The sequence below is a fragment of the Egretta garzetta genome, unplaced genomic scaffold, assembly GCF_000687185.1.
Source record: "Egretta garzetta isolate BGI_Z169 unplaced genomic scaffold, ASM68718v1 scaffold570, whole genome shotgun sequence".
Lineage (NCBI taxonomy): Eukaryota > Metazoa > Chordata > Aves > Pelecaniformes > Ardeidae > Egretta > Egretta garzetta.
Window position 1 is genome coordinate 459,818 of NW_009258485.1, and position 25,717 is coordinate 485,534.

A 25,717-nucleotide genomic window follows, 5' to 3' on the forward strand; every position below is an offset into this window, starting at 1 on the left:
AGGGAGCGATGAGGGCTCCCCTCAGCCTCCTCTGCTCCAGGCTGAACCCCCCCAGCTCCCCCAGATGCTCCCCATAAGACTTGTGCTCCAGACCCCCAGCCCTCAGCAGCACCCCTCGGTGCATCCAGCTTAGCGTCTCAGCTCCTTCAGACCACAAAATGTCCTAGGGGAGGATTGTTAAAAGATAGGAACAGAAAATGCTCTGTTATATTGCATTATTCAGAGAAATTGGTAAAAATGAGGATTTTTCTTTTTTTTTTTTTTTTTTTAATTTAAAACGCGGGGATGTGTAAGGTTCATCTGGCCTCAGTTTCTCCAGGTGGCTGTAGCTGCGCAGGTTGGAACACTGAAATCTGGTGACTCGTTCATGAGCAGGAGATTAAACAGAGCGTTTCCAGCACAGGGTGTGCCTTGTCTCAGATTCCTAAAAAAACACCTTTTTTTAATCTAAAAGGTTTTAGGGGTATATGTACACAATTAGTTCAACATTTCCAATTCTATACAACTGTTCCTTTTTTAAATGCCTATTTTTTTGCATCTCTTGTACAATGGGTTCTGAAGTTTATTTTTTAATTTATGATTATTTCTGATGCTAGAGTGTGCATGGCCCCGCCACACTCCATATCCTCTTCTTACAGGTAGGTACAAGCATATCAGGAAAAAAAAAAAAAAAAAAATTACCTCTGCTGTAAAACAGCTTCTGCGCTAAATGATGACAAGAAACAACGAAGGAATGCACCAGGCAGTTTAATGAGGAATAGCAAATAACAATAATATAAAGTGAAGCAACATAAAATTGTGAGGGGAATAAAAAAGAAGGGGAGGGTGCTTGTCTTAAAACCAGTTGCCAGTGTACTCCCTTTTCCCTTCGTGATTTTATTTTTGCAGTAGCCCTATGTGGACTGGCCACTAGAGGGGGAATGGGTACACGTTTTGCTGTGCTGCAGTTGTAGGTCTGGTTTTCTTTGCCTCTCTTCATTTAATCCAAACTTTCCGAAATCATTCATCCCTTTCCTTGTCAGTAGCTTAGCCTTATCTAGCGGTTATATCCTTTCCTAACTTACGCTTAATAGAACTGGGGACTGTTCGCTAACTGAAGGCATAGTAGTGATTTATATCAGGCTGTTTAATTCCTTGAAAGCTGCTCTGTTACGTACACCTTTTAGATGCTAGTCCTCTTTTCTTTTCTCCTCCTTTTTCTTTCTCTCTGCACACTGAGCAGAGATATTCAATGCAATATCCAGACAGACAGTTGCCCAGTTGTTGCATACAACTTACATCTCCAAAGCATGGATGAACAGTTTTCCTTATATCTTGTCTTTTGCTTTGTATTCAACAATTCAGAATTTCATCCATCAAAGCTTATATCGTTTGCAGCTCTTGGAAGTCCCTTTACACATCCTCATGATTTTCATTACTTTTTGCAATATAAATAACCTGTCATTTGAAAAATGCCGTGCATTTCCCGACTGGAGCTAGGATGAGTCAGCAGCCCTGGCCTTGGGACCATACCGGGCTCCATTTTTTCGCTGTATTGAGTAAAAGTCCACTGTATTTTTGCATGCCTATCTACTTTGCTATGACCGTGGAGCTCGTCTTATTTATGAGAAACTGAATATCTTTTAGAGGCGTTTTGTCAAAAGCTCTTTAAAAGCCCAAATACAAAATGGTCTTGGTTTTGTATGCCACTTTTTTAAATATTATGATGGTAGTTTGTGTTTTGGGTTTTTTTTTTTTACCAGCCCCTCCACTTCATTTTTACACTTTTTTTTAAAATTTTATTTTCTTGATAAACACTATTTGGACCTCATGATTTATTGTTTTAAAATCCCCTAGTTTGCTTCAAACTCTTTCATTTTTATTTCCCAATTGCTAACATCTCTATTACCTGGAAACAATAAATCTGAGACAGATTGTAGTGTTTGTTTCAAGTTTGATTTTCCAGGACTTATTCATCAAATCCTCATTAAGAGTTATCATTAACAGCCATAGCCTGACTCCTTTGCTAATGAAAAATGACAGATTGGGGCTAGATTACTCTACATAGTGGGAAAACATGACCAGGGGAAAAAAAAAGTTTTCAACTCCCTTTTCTATGAAAGATACGCAGTGTAACTTCATAAAGCTACTTAGGGGAACTTTTGGGGAAGGTCGTCATTCCAGCAGCTAGAATAATCCCTAACAGTTGCTGGAATTAGGGAAATACAAACCCGAACCCGGTACAATAGGGTTTACTTCAGGCTAGAAGTGTCACCCATCGAAAAACCAGCCGTGTAGGTTTAGAGGATTTCACAGAAAGTAAAAGCACGATCTCCAAGGGTCCAGATCCGTGCATAACAGGAATAAAATAGTTCAGATTTTTATAAAAGATACCAAAAAGCCCATCGTGACAGAGCAAAGCGGGGCAGAGGAATGAGCGTCACGGGACTTCAGGGATTCCCTCACTGCACACGGATGTTTGTATGGGCTCATAATGTCATCAAATATCACCGTGGTGCTATCTTAGCTCTGGAAGTTTCTCCTGTGTTGGTTCTCACCTATTTCTTCTTCTGATTAATCTGCTATGGGCACCGTCCCCTTTTCAATTTCCCCCTTTATTTTTTAGCAGTGATTTTTCTCTATCCCATGTAATTCACCTTTTTGCAGTTGATGCTCGATGCCTGCCACCTTCTCCAAGCTTAAGCATGGTCCCACGCAGTGGTTTTGTTTTGTGGTTGTTGGTTTTTTTTTCCCCATAGAGAGTATGTCAGGTGCATTTCTTCTCCTCATTTATTGCCTCCATTATTTCTTGGCCTTTCAGGCCATAGGATTCACATTCAATTTATTAGACTACAGCAATTACATAATAAATTCATTACATCCAGTTGTTGTTTGGGAATTTGATCTGACAGTAGCACTGGGTTCTGGGCTGTTTGTAAAGATAGTTACGGCGCAAGGGGGAGGTTCGTGAAGATGGAGGCAGCTGCATATGCCGGTGAAGAAATACAGAATGGCCAATACGGAGTGGCATTTACATAAAATTAAGGTAAACATTTGACATGCGGTGGCCTCTTTAGCATGGGGATTGCAAACCTTTTAGCAGCAGCCACAAATTTCTGTTTGCTGTTGAAAAAATTGCTTTGGGAAATAGTCTGGATCAGAGAAGTAAATTTTCTGTCCAGATAAACTTTAGTACAGAGCCAAGTTTAAAAAGAAGAGGGGAGAAAAAAAAAAAAATCCCTAGGTGGTTTATCTCATTATTATTAACATTCTTTAATATTTACCAGGCTGTTTTAGCAAGCCAGACTGTCAGTAGAGGCACTGAACTACAGAGACAGATTCAGGTTTACTCCTGGGAGCTCGCTTTACCTCTCGTCTTGCAAAGAGGTTTGATAGCAGACATGTTTCAAAGGGCTGGCAGCTGTTAAAAGAATGAAAACCTCTGGAATTCAATAGCTGTGGACTGGTCTTGCAGTTTAGTTGGGGATTTTTAGGGTTTCCCTCTTCCCTCCCCCCCTCCCCCCTTTTGATTCAGTCTGCCTGTGGGTAAGAAGAGATAAAAATTAGAGGGAAAGTATGTATTATAATAGATACTCAGAAATGTGTTTCCAGGTTGAGTCCCCCAGCTATTAGAAGGATGTTTGCTCATACCTTCTTGTAACCACTAGGGTACAGAGGTGTGCTACTTCAGGGAAATTTGATATATATATAAGCCGCATCGCCTTCATTGGATAAGCTCTTAAATCAATTTGATGTGTCCATGTATACTTTTTTAAATCTCAGATTTTACTGAAAATACAATTTTTCATCTTCTCTCTGGTGTCGTGCTCTGCCTTGCTATTAGGAGAAAGGTACATCTTGGAAAAGACCACAACAAAGTTTGTAATAAATGAACGACCAGGATTAGTGTCTAACCATGTCAGTCGGAGAAATCTGCTGGGCCAAAAATGTGATGAAGGAGATTCTTCTACTTACCTATTGCCTTTGAAATCTTGGATTTAGTCTTTGTTAGCTCAAAAATGGAACCGAACTGGTCACGTTCCCATAGCACCCGTGTTGAAAAACATCTTTCTGGCAGTAGTTACTGTGGCTGGTGAGCATGTAAAGAACATGAGAGCAGTGAAATGGTTTCAAATAAAAAGTGCCTTAGGAGGATAGCAGGTGCTGTTGGCCAAGCACAGGCGCACGTAATATTAATATTATCCTTTAGCCACTGCCTCTATCCAATCTCTAATTTCGATGAGGTCTGTACCTACTGGGATTTGGGGGAAGAGAAGTGGAAGGTGAAAAGCTGGTGTTTATTTTAAACGGAATTTCTTCCCTTGTAATGCAAATCTGGACACTTTGAACTCAAAACTCCTTTCAGTGCAGCCTGTTACATTTGCCTGTCTCACCAAACTACCCCACCAGTGAAAGCCAGTAAGAACAGTAATTGGTTTAAAGGCTGAATAATTGTGTCTGAATGCCAACAAGTGACGTTATCTTTATACCAAAAACAATTGCCCCGTTCTCACGGAAATCCAGATTTCATTGCAAATATGTTCACTTTAAAGCAGACACACTGCAATAAAATTACAGTGCTCCGCAGCATTCATCTCGGATCTTCACAGCCACCCACCCAATTACAGGCTCTGTCTTGCCAGCAGAAGGTTGTTGCTTGGTTTCTGTAATATTTTTGTAGCCTTGCTTTCCTCTACATAACTTCAGAATTAGACTGCGCTTACTCCTTTCTTTTCACCAGGTTTTTCTGCTGTTAAAAAAAAAAAAAAAAAAAAAAAAAAAAGGCGGCTGGTATGGAAAGTCTTTTGCATGGGTCTAAATGTGATTTTTTTCTTTACGTTGAATATACTCTGAATAGTTGTTTCTAATACCTTAATAGCTCTGGTTTATGTCAGTAATTATATGAAAGGTTAATCTTTAAATCACCAGCATTTCCTAAATTCCTAATCAACTTCATGCTTGGAAAGGAACCCGTATAAACGCTCAATTTGTTAATATTAGCCTGGATTGAGAAGGTCAAGGAAAAGTATAACCTTGGTGCGTAATGATAAATTGAACACAGCAAAAATATCTCAGACCTGTTTGTCATAATAGCTGTGAATACGAAAGCGGAATATGAGGGAGAATGAGCGTGGATATAATTAGCAGGAGAATCTGCTATAGCTCAAGATCACCCATCTCTCTAGATGAGGGTTTCTTAAAGGATGGAGAAAAAAAGGTAATTTGGGTAGAAAAGTCTGATTTTCTAGAAAGTCTGTGGTGAGCTGTGACTAGGGTAGCTAAGAAGGCCAGCCAAAAAAATGAGTGGAAGAGGCACAGTGCTGGAGTTCAGCGAACAAAATGATGGATGAGGGGGACATTGTGCTCCCAGGGAACAAGGAGGTGGCAGAGGAAATGACGGGGTTGCGTGCGTCTGTGCTGGGGAAAGCGTGTCCGTCTGCGCTTCGGTAAATGAGAGAGGGTGTGTTTGACCCAGGGTTTGAAAAGACAGGGAGGAAAAGAGGGACAGAGAGACATGCTGGGTGTCTTCCTTAAATCTCTGTTCTTGTCCTTGCTGTAGTCTCAACGGGGGAGGTGAAGGCGCTGCAAAATATTGTTTTCCTTGTGTGCGCAGTGGTCCCCTCGCCTTCTCACCGGTTCTCGTCTTCCCTTTCATCCTGTCCCTTCACCCTTTCCTTTTCTCTTTCTTGCTCAATGAAGCTATTTAGTGTTGTACCCTCCTTGCCAGAAGCTGTTTCATCCCTGCTTGCTCAGTTTTTAAAACTGCTTTCTCCACCCACCTTCAGTCTTGGTTTTTCATCTGTGCTAGTCCTTTAGATTTACCGTCTTGGAAAAAAGGCAAAACCTGATTTGGTTGTTGTTACTCCAGCCTTTTCTCTCATCTTTTATCTCTTCTTCATTTCTTTTATTATTAGTACTGTTATTATTAGTATAGCTCTAGAAATAAGCTTCCTAATTAAATACTCGTTCTTATTTGCCGTTCTGAATACCAGAGAAGCTGGGGGGAAGGGGAGGGGTATTCAGAATGTCCTTTTGCTATCAATGCAGAATGAGACACATACAAGAAACAAATTTAGTCCATCTCAAAAGCAAATGAGGGGCTTTTTATCAGAACCAAAGAAAAATGATCAAAAAGGCTCATTTCAAGTGTCCCTCAATCCCATAGCCATAAAAACTTACAGAATACATTAAAGCATACAAAAATATCCTCAGGTATCATTAACGTCTTTCCCTGGCACACATAGGCAAGGCAGGTATGAACCAGGCATGGGACTGCATCTTCGGAGCGGTACAGGGCATCTGGCTATTGCTGTGCACGTGGAGGAACAGATCATCCCCTTGGTCTGACCCCCTGCAGTACTCAAACAGCGTGGTAAAGGAGGGAATTTGCAGCTTTAACACAGGTTTTCTTTGTATTTTATACATTCAGGCCAGAAACAGAATGTGGTACATTAGCATTGATTCTGTGGTTTCATATAACTTTTTTTTTTTTTTTTTTCCGTAATACAGAAAGGAAGGAGAAAAGACAGAAAGGAGAATAAATCATCCCTTATATACATTCAAAGCATACACAGCAACAGTTCCTTCATCACTGGGTGCACTGTGAGTGTGTATTGATGTTAGCAGCAAGAGATTGCATATTAGAGATCTCTAACACTGGTAGTGTTAACCATCCTCAGAAAAGGTAGCTCTTCTGCTTGCCTTTCACCCTGTCTTGTACGTTAAAAGACACTTAAATAAAAAGAAAATAATGTTAATTGCCTAATTATAAAGGAGAGATTAGTCCTATTAAGTGGAACATTAAAAGGGGAATATTTAAAATATTTTCATTCCTTCAATATTCCCCAAGCATCTCCTGAACAACAAACTGTCACAACTAACCCCAAAAGCATCTTTTTTATTTTTTCTTCCTCCTTTTTTTTTAGTGGAGCCATTTCATAAGCCAGAATAAGGGCATCAAAAGAGAGGGAATGACATATCTCTGGGCAGTTGGTGAACATGAAATTTGAAAGAAAGGGTTTAGGAAAATTTGTCCCTGCAGTTGCTATAGATGCAGTACAAATATAATAACTCTCATCTACCAATGCAAGCAGCCTGAAGCAGGATGAATAACTGGGTTTGCAGTAGCTGGACTGAAATTAAATTCTTGCTCCTTTATTTCTTTACAATCCCTGTATTTTTCATGTAAACTTTCAGACTAGGTGCTGGCACCCTGTGGAGCACATAACAGCAGTGACACCCCTCTTTCCGCCAGCCGATATTCAGAGGGTATCCAGATATCCTCTGGAGATCATTAGGAGGTTGCCTCTGGAAGATACTGCCCTTAGAAAAGGGTTTTGAATGGTGATTTTGAAATATATTGGTTTTTGAAGTTTAATAAGTGCTCTGCTCTATATGGAGGATCCATCCATCATCCTGCTAAGGGTGGCAAGTCATTGGTGGTCATTACCTCTCTTTGGGAGAAATGGCAACAGGCAATGCCAAAATCAGCTCTCACTTAAAAATCACTGCACCTTTAAAGAAAAATGTTCAGTTCAGTTTACTTGAGCTGTCAATGCAAGATGCATGAAGCGCAGAGGTGAATAAATTCCAAAGGCGGAATTGCTCACGTCTTTTCAAACGTAGCTTGAGGTTGCTAACACCAATAAACAGCAGGAAGAATTCCAGAGGGGTGCAGTCACTAGTGTGTTTAAAATACAACCCACAAATATGCTAAAAATACATAGAAATACAACCACGGGATGATTGTTTGTCGGTATCAGTCTTGCATCAGATTCACAGGGGGAAAACCGTGACCGAACTAATATGTTTCCTTATAGCAACAGGGGGTCACTATAGAAATAAAGCTAATTCATGGTTGTTTTTTTTTTTGTTGTTGTTTTGCCATATGCAGGCAATATTTTAACAATCTTGGTTGGGTTTGGAAGCCTCTTGGCAGCTAGCTGTAACCAGTCCTTCTGGCTGCAGTGGTGCATGTTGATTTGAGGAACATATAACGTAGTCCAAACTTTAGAGAGCCAATTTGTCACAGCTAAATTCCCTATTGATTTCAGAGAAAGGTTTGATGGGGAAAATACATATAGTTTGGCCCTCAGCATGGCATAAAGTATTTTCTCTTAAAATACGATCAGGCACCCAAAGAGACAAGGGCTCCTTACCTACTCTCTGCCCTCACCGTTAGGTTCGTATCTCAACCCCTCAGGTCACTTGGGAGTTTCAGGATGGATCAGGCCCTTGTGGGTTTGAAGTATAGAAACAGAAACATGCATTTGTTTAAAGAGAGAAAAGCCTAGTCTGAACAGTGCTACCTTGTTTCAAAGCTGTGGGTGAATTTTCAGTGGCTTTAATAAAAAAGCAGTTGATTTTCATTAAATTTCTTAGGGGAAAGTCCTCTCCCAATACACAGTCCCATTGCTTTCACGCATGACATTATAGTCTCACTAAACAAAAATTTTGGTTAAGAGGCTATCAGCATATTTAATATTAAACAGGTCGAAATGTACCAAATAGAGGAAAATAAGTTCTGACTCCTTAAAAAGTGTCACTCAGAAACAAATATAAAATTCACTCTTTATGTTTAAAATTAATGGCTAAAACCTGCTGTGCAGGACAAAAAATGGTTTATTCTGTGCATATTCCCTGCTTTATAAGTCTGCTATAGTCTTAAGGGTAGATGGCACTTCAGTGCTATAAAAAAGAAAAATCCTGTGTTAAATTAAAATAGACATTAGGTTTCTGAGTTTTTCCTCTATTGGTGGTAACCTAAGGATAGAGAAAGATGTACAAAGCATAGAAATGTTACCCAATTCATTACCCGTAGCATTTTATTAGCATGTAATGCTGTATGAAGAAAATTCCAAGATGCTCTGCTTGATGATATAGAACTGCCTCGTCCTCATTAGTATGAGAGGAGTTGTTGGAAATATCATTCAGTAGGTTGTTCACATACTGCAATGAAAAATCCAAAATACAAGGAAAGGAAGCCTTTATTGAAGGGCAGTCAGATAAAACAGCTGTGTGATTCTACAGTATTAAATGACTGCTTATATCCAGCAATTCCATTTGTCAGTCATTAGTAAGGAGGGTTCGTGTACTTTCAGCCTCTGCAGAGATTTTAGAGTTGTTTTGTTAGTGAAGGCTGGAGGTGACAGTGAGGGACACGAGGTGGGCTTTGCTAGCAGTTTACTATAGGACCCAGAAGTATGCTCGAACAACTCTGCCTGACTCTGACAGTGTTGCAACCGAGGTTTTTACTCTTGAAGCACACACAGGTTTCACCACTGAGACCTGAAGAGCTTTTGCTCTTCTCCATTCACCGTGGCACCCCAGTGCACAAAGCAAGGGTTTCTTTGCTCTTAGCATGTCTCAAAACAAGCATAAAAGTGGGAAGCGCTAGTAAAAGCCCTTAAATTTAGATTTTTTCGTCTTTTTTCTCTGACAGAAAATGAGGACGAGCACTTTTTTGGCAGTGTTTCAGTTGTTTGGCTTTTGTTGTTTGGTTGTTTTTTGTTTTTTTTTTTTTCTTTTTAGTGAGACTTTGCAATACGATCAGGTTTGAGACAAAATACTTTTAGGGGTTGTGATGCAGTTTTTAATGGATCTTACAGCAGTTAACAAGTGAACGGTACTTAAAACCCTGTCCCAGGGACACGGTCAAAACTTTAGCCTTTCTGAGGTGCACTGGCTCCTTGTACTGACATCCAGTCACAGGTAGCACATTAACAAAAATATAATTCCAGTGTCATGCTTCATATCTTCAGGAACATGATGTAAGTGAACGTGGACTAATTACAATGTGAAGCCATCTGCTTAATTTTAAGCCTGTTATTTTATGTGGCTCCTTTGCTCCTAGACTTTCATTTCAACACTCAGTATGAAGCGAAAAAGAGGTTAAACTGTTGCATTTTGTATACAGGGAACAATTCATGTAATATACACCAGTCTGTAAAAACTGTAAATGCTATTTTTTTTTATTTTAAACAGTTTTCTTAGTTTACAAAAGATCAATAATTGGTACCTTTTTACACTCTCAGATTCCTGAATATTGACAGATCTTCAAAGGGAGTATTAGCATATGAAATCTTAAGATTGACTGTCCTGAAGATTTTTAAGACACGATAAAGCTAAAATATCAAGTCTTTTAGACAGCCCCTCTTAACAATTTTGGCAGAGGAGCGCGTCAGAAATCACCAGCAAAGCACAGCAACCCCCCCACCCCCCCCGGTGCCACTGTCTGCCTGCACGCTCTTATTTGGTTGCACACGGTTTAAATCCCCAAGGAAAATCACACCTCGCATTCCCTCGCTGGCTGCTGGTGACAGGAACAAGATCCGTACTCATTAATGATCACCAGGGCTCCCTCAATGTGGTTGGGTTTGTAATCAACGTAATACTCCTGGGCTGACATGGCAGCCATTTGATGCATGGTCTGTTTTTGCTTCTGCTTTCTGCGCTGTGTTACAAAGCACTGTCTTAGTTGCCTTATGCTGGCTGGAAAGCACTTCCAGGAGACGTACAACACTAAAACCACAATGAGGAAGGAAAAAATCAGTGCCATGGTCCCCGTCACCACCTTGTGAATCTGAACGGCGTTCTCCGAGTTCTCGCCGGGCATGGTCACGGTTATGGCGTACGTCGTTGGGTCCCCTTCGCTGTCCTGCACGTCGTACGTGGCGGTGGCAGAGCCATAGCTGAACGTTTGGTCGCTGTTGTTCGTTACCGGGGAGAGGGTGTTAATGCTCGTCGGGTCTGCCGCGTCTTCACACAAGTGAAAAGCGTACACCGCGTCCAAAACATCCTCGCCCTGGGCGTACTCGGGGGTGGCACAGAGCAGATTGCTGTCGTAGCGACCCTTGAAGTTGCTCAGCCAGGAGGCCAGGGCACAAACGTTACGGCTGCAATCCCAGGCGTTTGCAGAAAGGCTGATGCTAGTGAGGGACTTCCAGGAGTCGAGGACTCGGGAGTCGATGTAGGTCAGCCGGTTGGAGTCCAGCTGCAGGGATTTGAGGTGAGGTACACTTTCGAAAACGTGAGGTTCGATGTATTCGATTTCGTTGCCGGAGAGATCCAGTTTTTCGAGTTGCCATATCCAGTCCAACGTGTTTACTACGATGGTAACTTTATTCCTTCGCAAGCAGAGCGAGTGCAGGGAGATGAGCCTGGGAAAATGGGCTAAATTCACCTTCACCAAGTCATTGTGCTCGAGGTGCAGCTCAGTGAGTTTGAACAAGCCTGCAAAAGAGTTTCGAGCCAGGCTCTTTAACTGATTGTATCCTATGTCTAGAAACTTCAGGCTGCGACAGTCCTGAAAAATTCTCACTGGCACGAACTTGATGGCGTTCGACCGCATGTGCAAAGTTGTTAGTTTTCTCAGCCCGTGAAACAGGTCAGGCTCCAACGACTGTAGGTTGTTGTATGATAAATCCACACTGCGCAAGTTTGGCATGGGTCGGAAAGTGGTGTTGGACAGTTGGGTTATTTTGTTGGAACTCAGGGTGAGCTCTTTAACTCGCCGCAATTTTTGAAAGGCATTCCCCTCCACTGAGCAAATGTGATTGTGATCCAGATAGAGCCACGTGAGCTGCATTAACCCTGTGAACTGTCCATCATGCAGCTCTGAAAGGCTGTTGTACCGCAGAGACAAGCCCATCATGCCCGACAGGTTGCGAGGCATCTCTGTAAGATTCAGTGATTCACAGTACAAAAGCCTGCCCTCACACCGACATAGCTGTGGACACCCACTATTCACGGCTGGAAGCATTTTAGAAAAGATACCCAGCGTACACAATATCAACCCCGGGGGCTTCCTCAGCAGCCAGTTTAAACAGAGACCGATAAGAAGGAAATCCATTAGCAAGAATATTTCCAAATATGCTTGAGAATGTCCATTGAATCTTTTCAAATTCTACATCATATTTTATTTAAGGGAAAAAAAAAAAAAAAAAAAAAAGACCAAAAACCAAAACAAAGCCAGAAAACCAAAGCAAAACAGCAAACAGAACAAACACAGAGGCAAATATTTCACTTTACAGCATGCAGGAGCTGTGCAGCATTAAAGTTCACAGACATTCAAAGGTAAAATGATAGTGATTTTGTTCATGTTAAATGCTGCAGCAAAGAAAAAAAAAAAATCTTTCTTCATGAAAGAATTTAATTAAAAAGTGTCTTACCCACCCTTTTCCAGAGAGTGACAACCTCCATTCAGTTGCTTCCTTTGTGTTTGGACTAATTATATGCAGAGCTAAAAAAGACCCCTCTGTGCTACAAATTCAGTCCCTTTCAGTTTTGTGCAGGGCTGGCAAGCTCACAATGTCTCACTTCGCTTCGGCTCAAAAGAGCGAAAGGCTTGTCCAGCTAGCTTTTTAGCTGACTCCTAGGACCTGCAAGTTTCAGAACTATGTACATGAGCTTGATCTTCTCCTTCTCCCTCTGTCCTTTCCTCTGCAGTTAACACTGTGGCGTGATTTGAAAATCCACCACATAATTTATTTAAGGGAAAAAAAAAAAAAAAAAAAGACCAAAAACCAAAACAAAGCCAGAAAACCAAAGCAAAACAGCAAACAGAACAAACACAGAGGCAAATATTTCACTTTACAGCATGCAGGAGCTGTGCAGCATTAAAGTTCACAGACATTCAAAGGTAAAATGATAGTGATTTTGTTCATGTTAAATGCTGCAGCAAAGAAAAAAAAAAATCTTTCTTCATGAAAGAATTTAATTAAAAAGTGTCTTACCCACCCTTTTCCAGAGAGTGACAACCTCCATTCAGTTGCTTCCTTTGTGTTTGGACTAATTATATGCAGAGCTAAAAAAGACCCCTCTGTGCTACAAATTCAGTCCCTTTCAGTTTTGTGCAGGGCTGGCAAGCTCACAATGTCTCACTTCGCTTCGGCTCAAAAGAGCGAAAGGCTTGTCCAGCTAGCTTTTTAGCTGACTCCTAGGACCTGCAAGTTTCAGAACTATGTACATGAGCTTGATCTTCTCCTTCTCCCTCTGTCCTTTCCTCTGCAGTTAACACTGTGGCGTGAAAAAAACTCCAAACTCTTTACTAACGACTCCACAGGATTTGTCAATCTGTTTAATGTCCATCATTTGCAACGACCATTGACCGGCACAACCTTTACTCCATAGAGAGATTACCGTGCATTCACTGACCGGCTAAGGGTAGCTTTATTTCCCATTCTTTGTTCGCTTTGCTTGTTAGGTGATGCTTAGAGCAGAGAGAGACAGCAAGAATCCCTTCCCTTCAGCTGAGCAGTATGTTGCTAGAGCATGCAGAGGCACCTAGTGTTCACTGAGTGTCGTAAGCTGCTCATGATTGTACGCCTGCACTGTGCATCTCAGACATGGGCAGATTGAAAAGGGGTGGGCATAAAACCAACATTCGGGCGAACCAGGAAAGTAATATATGCTCTTTGATGAAATGGAAAATACTTTAAGCCTATCTCGCCATTTCTCAAACACGCACGCACACCCAGCCGCACAAATCATCAACAGCGAGGCAGTGCTAAGTAGGAAGCTTGAGAATTAGGATCCTTTTTTTATTTTTTTTTTTTTATTTTTTTTTGCTTTTGTTTAAAGTCTGAATTTATAAGCTATTAGCCGGGAGAGGGAGATACTTGATTTCTTGGTTTGGGAAGGAATATGTAAAGCAGTGTCTTTGGATTGCTTTTTCTCGCTAATTCTGATGTTGAGATTTGCCTTTTGGAGTCTTGGGGTGGGGGAGTTGGGGGGAAATGTGGTTTTATTCTGACATTGTCTAAATAGAGCATGATTTGAAATTCTGTGCATTCTTTCTCATAGAAATGCAGCCAGAACTCTGCAAATAGGAATGTCTGGTTTCATATAAGCTTTAATTACATTTGGTCTTTTTCCATCCTGCATATTTTGTGTGTGTTCAGCACATGCCTTTGCTAAAGGCTTTTTATTTTTTTTATTTTTTTTGCACTGTACGCTACGGCACACAGAACTATAATTCTCGCGGCATAAAGATTACTGTGCTTTTGGAATAAGATCAATGTATAGGTTACTCTGACCATGTCGGCAGCATGCAAAGAAGGGGTTTAAAACCCAATTAGTTAATAAGTTCTGCAGATCGTGCCGGGTTTTGTTCCGTGTACCAAAAAAAAAAATCCTTGCCTGATAATTTGCAGTCCTTATTATCGATGGGAACTGCATCGACAATGAGTGCTCTCTGTAATTTTTACCGACTGAAAAATGTACGATACTTCTGTCAGGAAAATGCTGGCCATCTTTTCCTATTATGAAATAGGGTCTAAAGCCTGTGTGCTGGTGAATGCAATCAGAGCTGACAGCTCACGAGTCTGCCTGAATTCTCTATGAAGAAGTTTCACATGGAAATACAAGTATTGCAGAAGATCGTGCTAATTTTAAGTCAACGTCAGTTGTGAAATGCTCGAGGCAGGGCAATACCCTCACGTTTGCTTTCTTTTTCACAAATGTATTCATTTTAAAAAGTCTTCTTTTTGAATTATCTGTCGGAGAGCTACGAAATCCTTAGAGCTGTTCGTTGTGTTTGAGGATGGCTGGCTGCTGCGAGGGTGTACTGGTAGAGATCAAGGAATGCAGTAATTTGATGCAGTAAAAGTTGTTTTACAGAAGTCCAGGAAAACTTAAGCTCTCGTGCATAAAAATGTGTGAAGGAGATTTGTTACAAATGTATTTGCCAGAAAAAAAAGTCTTAAATAAATTACAAATGTAAACCACTTTGACTGTGGTTTCAGAACCTGGGAGTCAATGTGCTTTTATGCTCCTGGTTCAGTTTATTCACATTTTTCTACTGTTCACAGCCTTTGAATTTCCGTAGTCTCGATGCAAAAATGTGATGCTTTAATAGTATATGAACCTCTTATATGTTTCAGCATTTGGGCATGAAAGCTGAATGTGTTCTTCCTCTCCCAAGATCATGCTGTTTTATTCAAAGCAGGTTGTTTATGCAAGTGTCCACTGGTTTGCAGTACACCTTAATTCTGTTTCTCAGTACACAAAAGCAGGAGGGAAAGCAATGACAGAACCAAGAGAAAAAGCATTGAAGCAGGAGAAGAGATATAAAAAAAAAAAAAACAAACTTGTCCAAGAATATATTCCAGATTTCATTTCTGAATGTTTTGATCCAATTAGCAGGGAAAAAAAAAATGAAAAAGATGACTTGAACTTTACAGATATGAAAAACGGTTCAAAGCGATAAGGTTGTATCCCTTAAAAGTCAGCCACCTTGAGTCTTCATGGGGTAGGTCTTGCTGCCCTCACCTGTATAACAGTTTGGGGGGGGAATCTGCAACAGTAGCCCTAAAAATTTCAGCTATGTCTTCAAGGAAAGCTGACATTTGCTGCAAAACAGATGATGATAATGATCACTTAGTTACCATCTAAATGCTATGTATAAAGTGAAGAATTCCTCTAGTAGAGATGAAACCCCTTGATGCATCCCTGTGAAGAGCTGAATCCTTTTTTCACTGCTTCTTCTTGCTATCACCAGGGATACAGCCTGGATCCTAACCAATCTGCCTATTCCCACGCTGGCATATAATCTATTATCATTTGGTTTCCAGAGGTAGAAATTAGAGCAGACAGTAACTAAACCTATATAGCATCAGCTGGAAGACTGACAACTAGAATTAGGGTCCCAGAATTAATGGCCCTAAGCACTCTACCTCACAGCTCTGTCAGAGGATTGCATGAGAAACTGCTCTTATTTGTCAAAAATTGGTTTGTAAAAAAGAATCCAGGTAGCCTTAAAATGAGAGACCTCAATGTCTGTTTGGGGCTGTGATGTTGAGGCGAAGTAGTGACCAAATTCAAGACTTGTGTCATGTGGATCTGAAAAGACAAACTTGGGTGAATATATGCCTCAGCCCTGAAATACCTTTTGTCGATTTGGTTTTCTTTGATATTTTTGAAATGTACTTTGTTTTGAAATAAAACTAGGAATCCACTTTGAACATGATTGTAATGCAAAGGGCTTAATTTCCACTGTCTGAGCTGTTATCACAGCCAAACTGTTAAGTTTACACGTTTTCTGAAGTTTCAAAGCCTCAGGCAAATCTCTATAAATTAGCAGATTTAAATTAGCTTTATTAAAAGTGCTATTATAAAACATTTTAAGAAGCACAAACCGAGGTTTTATGTGTTTAAGGGAGATTGATTAAATCAACGCAAAGTAGGTTACAGAATAACAACATGAGTAAAGTTTTAGAAAGTTTAGCTGGGAAGCTATTTCTTGGGAGTCATGACAAGTGTAATTCACTGGCGATACCCTGCAGTGGTGGTCAAAGCTGTTCAGGTTGAAAAAGGAAAACATTTTTCCATTTATTTAGTCTACATATTTTTAATATTGTGTTCAGATTAATGTCACGTATCATTTAACTAGCCTCAGAATCATTTCATACTTACTAGTTCCTTGTACTGCATGGCATTCCTTTGTACCTAGATATTTAACCTGCCTGAGTTTGCAATCCAGGCGTTAAGATGGAGTGAATAAAATCAGAATCTGGCCACTAATGTCTACCTGTGCATATATGCATGTTTTAATCTATTAACCAACAAAATATGAAAAGACAAAACAGTACATTAAATACTGGGTATATTCCTTCCTTCTGGTATTTTCTGTCAGTATAATAAAAAGTGGGACTTTTAGCGGTGATTTTAATTTCCTTTCATGAATGGACAGGCTCACCCTTGATCTTACATGGTAGTCTTTAATTTTCAAGTGCACTGAACCATGGCATTTTGTATAAAGGAAACATTTAAAAACAGAAACGGGAAAAAAGAGACGTGACTTCAAGTAAAGCAAATTAAGTCTGTTATTTCTCTAGTATTTATATCTCGGTCATCCTTGGCATTTGGCCGGCTGTCCCTTCTATATAGAATTCAGGTTTCAGCTGATAAGAAGTCCATCACCTATACAACGTTTCTTTTAGTAAATATAAAAATGGACTATATGACCCAAGCTTTTGACTAAAATACTTCTGGTGATTCAGGATGTCAAAGCTATAATGATAACTCCCATTAACTTATTGCAGTGCAGAACAGACACATTGGATTTGTTACTACCTTTAAGTAATAAATATTCTTACGTAAATCATCTTATTGTTTTTGACAATGTGATAAACACTTTTCTCTCTCATTCCAGTCACTCCATTCTCATCATCAGCCACATTCAATAGCAGGTAGACATGCACAGCTCTATAAAGACCTCTGTGCAGAATTGTCAATGCAGTGCAGAAGTGACAGGTTTTAGGAAAATACATCAGTGGTAAGATGAAGTGTCTCTCTCCCCCAGTCATTACTGATAGACTATTTGAATAAGCTAAAGAGTTACTGACTCTCTAAGTAGCTGTGAAATTGCCTATGGATTTCTGGATGTGCCGTCAAAGCCCTAGACAGTGTTATTGGCTGTGAATGTCCAGGTATCATGGAAAAATGACAATAAGTAAAAACTATCCTTCTGTGATTAATCAACACATTGCTGAAGATCATGTAGCATCCTGGTTAAGCAGAGACTGGTATGTTATGGTCAAGTTACTGGGTTATTGGAACTCCTGGTTTATAGGGAAAGTGGAAATTTAAACCTCGGTTGTCAATTAACTCTTCCTAATTTATATCTCTAAAAATGTCATGGGAAGTCTTGGAGGAAGCATGTTTAGAGTGCAATGATTAGCAAATGTAAAGGTTTTAGTTAGTCATATTTAATTGGAAATCAATTAGTTCCACCTTCAGAAATGCTAGGCTAGACACTCCAGAAAGGTTCGTCTCAAGACCTTCCCAAGCATTTGTGGAGGTGCCAGCAAGTGAACTGCAATTGATTTCCAATTAGCTTAAGAGCAAAGAGGGCCACAGCTTATCCGTACACTTGAATACATCTACTTTGTCCTCTTCTACTGTTGATCATTCGTCTGTAAGGATTATTTTTGAATAAACTGTAATGCTAAATGGTCTTTTATTTGTGTCTTAAGACTCCTTTTTACTGAAAGGATTCTGCTCTTACATGGATGTAGCTAATCCAGGATGGCTACTGATGCCATTGTGTCTCATGTTGGTTGGTTGGTTGGTTATTTTATCTCGGTGTAATTACTCAGATTAATCAAGCCTGTGAGAGTTTGGATGATGGTGCACCCATGAATACACTACAAAGTGACAGAATAGCAGGGTTGGTTAGGACTGTAAAAAATCTCCCCTCTAGCCAAATCAGTCATGGCCCCAAACCCATCATGTGTCCATGACTTACTGACATTTTGTGTCCATCTCCAGAATAACTTGTGTTGCTCAGGAAGCTGGCAAGTCCCACCTGGGGATGCAGGCACAACCACACCAACAAACTCCTGCTGTAGAGAAGTCATTTGTGTTATGTTGGGGTGGCCTTCTTGATGCAGAACAGTTCGCTCTTGTTATCAACGACTTAACTTTAGTGGCAGTAAACACTTTCCAGACTTTCAAGGTGCAGGGAGTAGAGAGAAGTGAAAGGAATTTATTAAATCAATTATTAAAAGCTAGGATGAACAAGTTAAAAGCCGTTCCTGGCAGTCTCCTGGAAAGGCTTTTTACAAATGGATGAATTGCTCTTGGAAAATTTTCCCAGAGCAGGAAACCTGCTCTTCTCAGTATTAGACAATCAGTTGTTCTTAATCCATTTCTTTTGCTCCTTTCCAAATGTATTTTAAAGCACAATCAGAAAAGATTTATGCTTTTTACAAACTTTATGCTGTCCTGTGTAGATACATTATTGCAAGAAATTTAGGTCGGTGGTAAAGTCGGGGCTAAACTAGTATTTTGAAATCGAATAAAGACTTCTGTTGAATTCTCTTCCATCACGGAGGGTACCATCTGAATTGGCTCTGAAGGAAGTTTTACAGGGAAACTCTGCTTTTGGATAATGTTACCTGGGAGTGATACAATTTGAAATGTTCTTAGATCTGACTCCTGGATTTACTGAAGACCTGAAACAGTATGAGGTAGATTATGTAGTCATGGAAATAGGTGTGGGACTGTAGCAGAGCGCCTATAGCAAACAGGCAATCAGATCTTTGGCAGACTGTATTATTCTCAGTTATGTGCACTTCTTGGCATGTTTTGGCAGATGGAGAAGGCAGGATTTTCATGTTTCCATCCTTTTGCTCTGATGATATCCATAATCTGAAGGGAAAGCACAGGATAAATTTTGTTGAAATCCAGGTTGTGTATTGCATCTTATTGGGACATTAGAGGGAATCTGAATCTTTAGCTCGTACATAGAAGGAATAATGCAGAAACCAATGCAGAAACCAGGTTGAAGACACACATTTCAGATAGAAGTCATTGTGATTTTTGCAAACTTAAAGAAGGCGGTTTGTTGACTACCTGAAATATTTATGGCTTCATTACGTATCATTTGCAACTGATGTAATGTCTAAGAGCAATAATCATGGGTCAGGAGTCTCAGAAGGACATATTTAAAGGCGTAACAAAAGATAGTCATGGCTTCTAAAAACAGAGAATAACCTGACCTTTTTTTTTTTAAAAAAAAAAACCCTTAAAAATATTGAGGCAATACTCAACAATTTCATATGGTGGGGGTGGTTTGTGTGTGGTGTATGCTTAATCTTAGAAACCCAGCTTTGCTCAACAGCTAATTTAATCTTGTGAGATCCAATGGCAGTCTTTGAAATGTTCCTGCCCGACTCTTGTTCGGTTTTATGTCAATGTAGTTATGTGTCTGTGCTAAGGACTGTTTATGTCTTACAAGGAAGAAACATACATTGTGAGCAAAACTTTGTGTTGCCTCTCTTCTCTCAATAAATGTATAGAAAGGTATAGTAAATCCTAATACCATCTCCAAAAATCCTGAATTTACCTGCAAAGCTATAGAAAGCGTATGCAAACCACATTCTCAACCTACATACAATAATATGAATGTAAATAACCCTCATGTTATATATGTTTTTAAAGGTGAAACAGCAGATTTGGGGGGCAAATAGTAACAAAGCTTCAGGGTTTACTTCAGATATGTTTCAGAGTCGTATTTCCTCTCTACTGCTGTAATTTTGAGTTTCTAGTATTCATGTAATATGAAGATCTTATTGTTTCTTAAGACAATTTATATTTTAAGTGAGCGGAAAGATGCGTAATCAACTTGAAAAGACAGGAAAAGATCAGCCTGTTTTTCAAGATACAGGACATTTTACTGGGTGTTTTGGATTCTAGAGACCATTTTTAAAGAACACTTGGCTTACTTCTGCTCTTTTTTTGTAGTGCAAATTAATTATAATTTGACAAGAGAGTGCTTGATTTTCTTCTTCAGATTTGGTGTAGAGCCAAGTTTTATCAGTTAGAGCCTCTAAATCAAAATCAAAGGTCAGTATCTGTGAAATGCCTGTGGCTCAAGATATATTGTAGTTCTTTCCCCATTATTCAGAGATTTTTGTCTATGAAAAGCTGTTTATGTATTTAAGTGGATGCTGGATGTTGCATGCGTGGCTGCGGAAGGATAACCATTTTTCATGATTACCTCGGTAATGTTCCTAACAGCGATCCTAAAGAAGTGGGAAATCATTGGTGTGAAACTCCTGAACGATGCACCTCTTTGGTGTGGTCTGTAAATGCTGGCTGAGGGTTCGTATCCCACAGCATGTTGTATTCAGTGATTCCCCTTCTCCCCCCAGCCCTGTGGATGACGGGCAGAGAAGCTTCTCCCAAGTCTCCCCCAGAATCATCCTTCAGCCCCAGAATCTGTACTGGCATCACCACGTACGATGCTCAACGGGGGCCCATTTGGGGAATTGGCAGGTAGGGGACAACAGGTGATTAAGCAAGCTACAACAGTGATTGCCAAATATGCCAACAGAGATCAGAAGGGGAGTGGGAAAGGCAAATGGGCATTGTTTCTGTACTTAAAAAATTGGAACTAGCAGTGTCGGAGAAGAGAGGCATTAAAGGTACATCGCTTTAAAAAAGAAATCCTGGAAGCAGTACTACGTGTCCTGATCCTCACTTCTAACTGTACATCATTTTTAGCTTCTTCTATACCCTTGTTCTTTCTACAGCTAGGTTTGGGTATTTTTTCTGTTTCCAGGGATTGTTTCTTCTTTTGCTGTGTCCCAATGACTATGACAATAATCGACACAGCTTGGGTGTTCGAGGCAGCAATTGTTGGACAAGGATTAGTGAGTTACAGTGCTCCCAGATATAGAATCTATACAACCGAGTTTTGGCCGTGTTGTCTTTCTGCAGCCTATATCGCTAGCTGAGCTTGGACCATGAACTGACATTAGGTCAGCAGAAGTCCCTTCTAGCTGTTTTCATGGCCATGAGGGCCATGAAGGCAATGAGCATTAGAAGACATTGAAAATGTAGGAGGAGGAAGCTTCCTAGTGCCAGAGGGATGAAGTTGGGAGGTATTTGCTTCTTTACCTTCTGCCCAAAGGAAATCATATTGACAGCAGTTATAACAGCATTTGTTGCAAAAAGAAAACCCCAAAACCCCCAAACACAAACCTCAATCCATGCTGCTTTTCTTGGTCCTCAGTCTGCCGGACTGTGGAGCCTGTTGGATGCATGTGCAGCACTGCAAGTGCTGACCTTGGGATTCTTCCCTGAAACACATTCAGCCCTGAGTCTTTTGAGATGTGTTCTCTGACTTTCTGGATTTGCTGGCACCATTGTACCCATTAAATACTGATTAGATTTAAGAAATCCAAGAGACCAAATAATGCTATCATCTCTTCCCCACTTATCTTAATAATATTGCCAGTAATATTCCAATGTATCAATTCTAGGGTATTCTATACCTAACCTGATGCATGAAAAATAGGGACAGTATGCTTTTTTGTTTCGGAGGCAGAACAAAACCTTTTTATTTATTGACTGGATTTTGCCTTATTGCCTAGAGTTGAGGGTAAAATCTGAATTAGCTACTTTCAAGGACTGTGAGAGAAATACATCATTTTTCATAATGTTTGATGAATTGCTTACAGTACTTGTTTAACTTAAAACTGCAATTAAAGATCGCCCTCTAGTCAAAAGAAAAATGTGATAAAAATGTGACTTGAAACTGGGCAGAAAATTTTCTAAAGCCCTTTGGGATTAATTCCAGTAATTATTCAATCTGATGTTTTCCAGAGAAATAACCCTTTATGTATGAACTCCATTAATCATAATAACATAGTTCACATGTCAGATACTTCTGTCCAGTCACTTCATATTCTACATTTAGTAAGAGACTAATAAACATCTTCACTAAATATGAGAAAATATTAAACTGCTTTCAAAAAATCCCAGTGCATGTGTATAGTTTTTAACTAGGTTTTGGTCTTGTGAGGTGAGACGTCTTGTGCTCATGCCTACAAATACACTGAATTTTCAGGCTGTAGCTGTCATCAATGTCTCCTGCTAATTTTGTGTGATTTTATTCACAGCACTTTAAGGACATTCTTGCTTTCTTTTCTCCTCTGAACTGCCCTGGAGAGGTCTGATTTTTCTGTCCAGTAAAAGAAGTAAACACTTCTTTTATTAATTTGCAAGACCTCTATGTAGCAAATAAAAATTCTACTTTAGGTCATAAACAAACATAAGAGTGAATACTTTTTTTCTTGCATATGAACTTACCGCACAGTATTGGAACTGCACAGTGAATATTGAGTAACTGTCTTTGATGATAAGTAGCTCTAAGCAGATTTTTGTTATGTTTGTCAGTGTTTCATCAGTTGAAGATATTCTCTAATATTATCTTGTGTTAAGAAGTGGTAGTTTAAAAATGCAGCAGTGATGAGATGCTCATATTTGAACAATTTACCATTCTCTCTTTTTCAGGTTCTGACATTGTTTTGTGCTTCTGAAGCTGTGGAATTATCTGTGTTCTGATGAAAAGTGATAAATACAATCTTTTGCTGAATGTGGAGAAAAGGCAGAAGCAAAGGAGATTGTTTTAGCACAGCCTCCTCATGCACCTTATGACCTCTTGAAAGCTAGGAGTAGAGAATAATTCCGTGTCTTTGGAGATTTTTTTTTTTTTCCCCTGGTTATGGAGCAATATGCGATGTACCTAGGCTGTTACTGTGGCTAATGCTTTCAGTTCAGGATTTTTGCATGTCAGTTGTCATTCTTTGCCCCCCGGTTATGGAGCAATATGCAATGTACCTAGGCTGTTACTGTGACTAATGCTTTTTCAGGATTTTTGCATGTCAGTTGTCATTCTTTGCACACTCCAGTAGATGGCAACTCCAGTCTTCTTGACATTTAATCGCCATTCAAACTGGAAGTATTTTCTGTGCCCCCCCCCCCCCCCCCCCCCCCCCATCTCATCTATATAAATGCCTAAGAGTTTCACAGAAACGTGATTCAATTTTACTTTTATTGAAATCGCCACATAGTATCTGATTTGAACTGAAACGGTACCAAAACGCAAAAAAAGAAGAGGCCCGTAAGCACCAATCCTCCTCAAGCATAAAGCACACGCTGATTCCCCCATAACTTTTAAAAATATTTTAGGAGCTTTCATAAAAAGGATTAGTACCCAAAACTTCTTTTTTATGTGAAATAAATGAATGGATTGGCTGCAAATACAGCACAGTGGCTTTAAGTTTGATGGTTTGACACTAAAGTGTATAGTCCCTACCTCCCCATCATTAAAGTATTCATTTTTGCTATGCACAGTAAATACTTGATCAGACTTTTAAAAAGTTGTGAATGCTATTTCTCTGTGAATTGGGTAATGACGTACCTCGGTGCGGCTTGCCTTGGGTGAGGGCAAGAGTAGGGCCAGGGATTTACTGCATGGTATTAGACATGAGAATATTCTGAGTCCCCCTCTTGCTCAAAGCGCTGCAATATTCAGCCCATCTTCTTTTTTGCTTTTATTCCGTCCCATCAATTGTATCACCAAAGCATCCACTCAGAGGAGTCTATTTCTCCGTTTTCCTCTGCTGACTTTCACAACTTCAATACTTGCCTGTAGAATCTGAAGACATCTAAAACAAAGCATCTCTCTGTGAATGAATGCCAGGCATCAACAACAGGCACAAAAGATTGTGATTGCTCTGCCTGGGATGGAGACTAATGATCATAACAGTTACACAAAGCATCCTTTCTCTGTCTCTCTCTATCAAGACTGTAGTTTAATTTTCTAATGACTGCCACTGTGTCTAGCAAGGTTTTATTTTGTGGTTGATGGTTAAAAGGGGGCAGAGTGAGGAATAGTTAGTTTATATATATATATATAAAATAAATTCATATCTAACTTCAGAAGAACTCATGCTACTTATCAGGTTTTGTTGCTGTTGTTTACCTACTTCATCTGTAGAGAGTTTTCAGTAATTTTGTACAAAAACTTCCAAGCTGCCACGGTCTGTAGCATCAGTGATGCTGTTTGGTACTAGTTCTTATGGTCACAGGCAGATACAAACCTTTATTGTTTAAAACAAACTGCAAAAAGTTCTAAAGCAGAGCAACGTTTAAGGCCAGATTTAGTTGTTCACACTTTTATGGGCTTAGTAAAAACCTTGGTTTTCAACCCGGACTTGATTAGTCTGTGGACGTTTTTACTTTACAGAAACAGTATTAAAATAAATTATGCTCATATAGGACAAGCAGAATATTGGTCCATTTAAGCCTGACTGATTTTTATGTAACAAATTAGTGAGCAAGGTAATTAAATCTCTTTTGGATGCCTGTTTCATCTCTGGAAAGAATCCCAAGAACCTCAGAAAACTGACTTTCGGGTTATATACAGGTCCTGGGTCTATTGCAGCTAAGTGGCTTGTTTCTCATTATCGCATTTAGTGCTACAGAAACTACTCCACCAGAGTCTTTATTAAAACTTGCTTAAGGCTAGCATTTTCCCTTGGGTCAATAATGATTTTAGAGGAATGGATGTAGAAGCTAGATTTGTTCTAGCTACTGGAATGAATTATGTCTCATTGGGGCCCCCAGGCTAGTATTTCAAATTCGCCACCAGGCACTTCATCAAAAATTCCATTCCAGTATTGAAAAGACCTTGTGCTCCTATTAGTAAATGCCGAGCATACATTTGAAGATCTTCCCCCACACCCCAACTATAGGACTATATATTTTTCTCTGCTAAGAACCCATTGAATTGCCACACACATCAGTGAAGAATGCAGTGTAGAAATGTATCCTGGATATCTCATGCATCGAGGAGATGGTTGCCAGTTATTTCTAACTAAAATGTGGAGCAAAACGCAAGCATGTGGTGCTCCTACTGGTAAAAGCCATTAAAATCCCACAGCTTATATTCCAGTGTGAGCACCATATTTATGAGAGGGGTAGCGTGGAAATACCATTTCCTCCTGCAAGTCCTTGCTCATAAGTAATCCAACCAAGATCAGCATTGCTTCTCCTGTGACTGTATCATAGAATCATAGAACTGTAGAATGCTTTGGATTGGAAGGGACCTTTAAAGGCCATCCAGCCCATCCTCTCCCTGGAGAGAGCAGGGACATCTCCAACCAGATCAGGTTGCTCAGAGCCCTGTCCAACCTGGCTTTCATGTTTCCAGGGATGGGGCACCTCTGGGCAACCTGTGCCAGTGTTTCACCATCCTCACTGTAAAGAATTCCTTCCTTAAAACTTCTCTCCTACTCATATGAGGAAGTCTTTCTGAAACATGTGGTTTCCTCAATAAGCAAAAACAACTGGGGTTTTTTTTGTTTGGTTTTTTTTTTCTAGTTTGGACAATCTACTCACATTGATGGTAAGATAAAATATTGACTTAGAAAAGACTTTGGAT

At 39.8% G+C, this 25,717-nt stretch overlaps 2 protein-coding genes across 5 annotated transcripts in view; one reads left to right on the plus strand and one right to left on the minus strand.

Moving 5' to 3' along the window:
• Positions 1 to 25,717, plus strand: part of LOC104131806 (catenin alpha-2) — a 468,889-nt gene that overhangs the window by 294,004 nt on the left and 149,168 nt on the right. The window lies entirely within an intron of this gene.
• On the minus strand, positions 10,265 to 11,830 carry LRRTM1 (leucine rich repeat transmembrane neuronal 1). The gene has a single exon (XM_009645002.2). It carries the CDS (start codon positions 11,828 to 11,830, stop codon positions 10,265 to 10,267), a length of 1,566 nt encoding a protein of 521 aa, XP_009643297.1.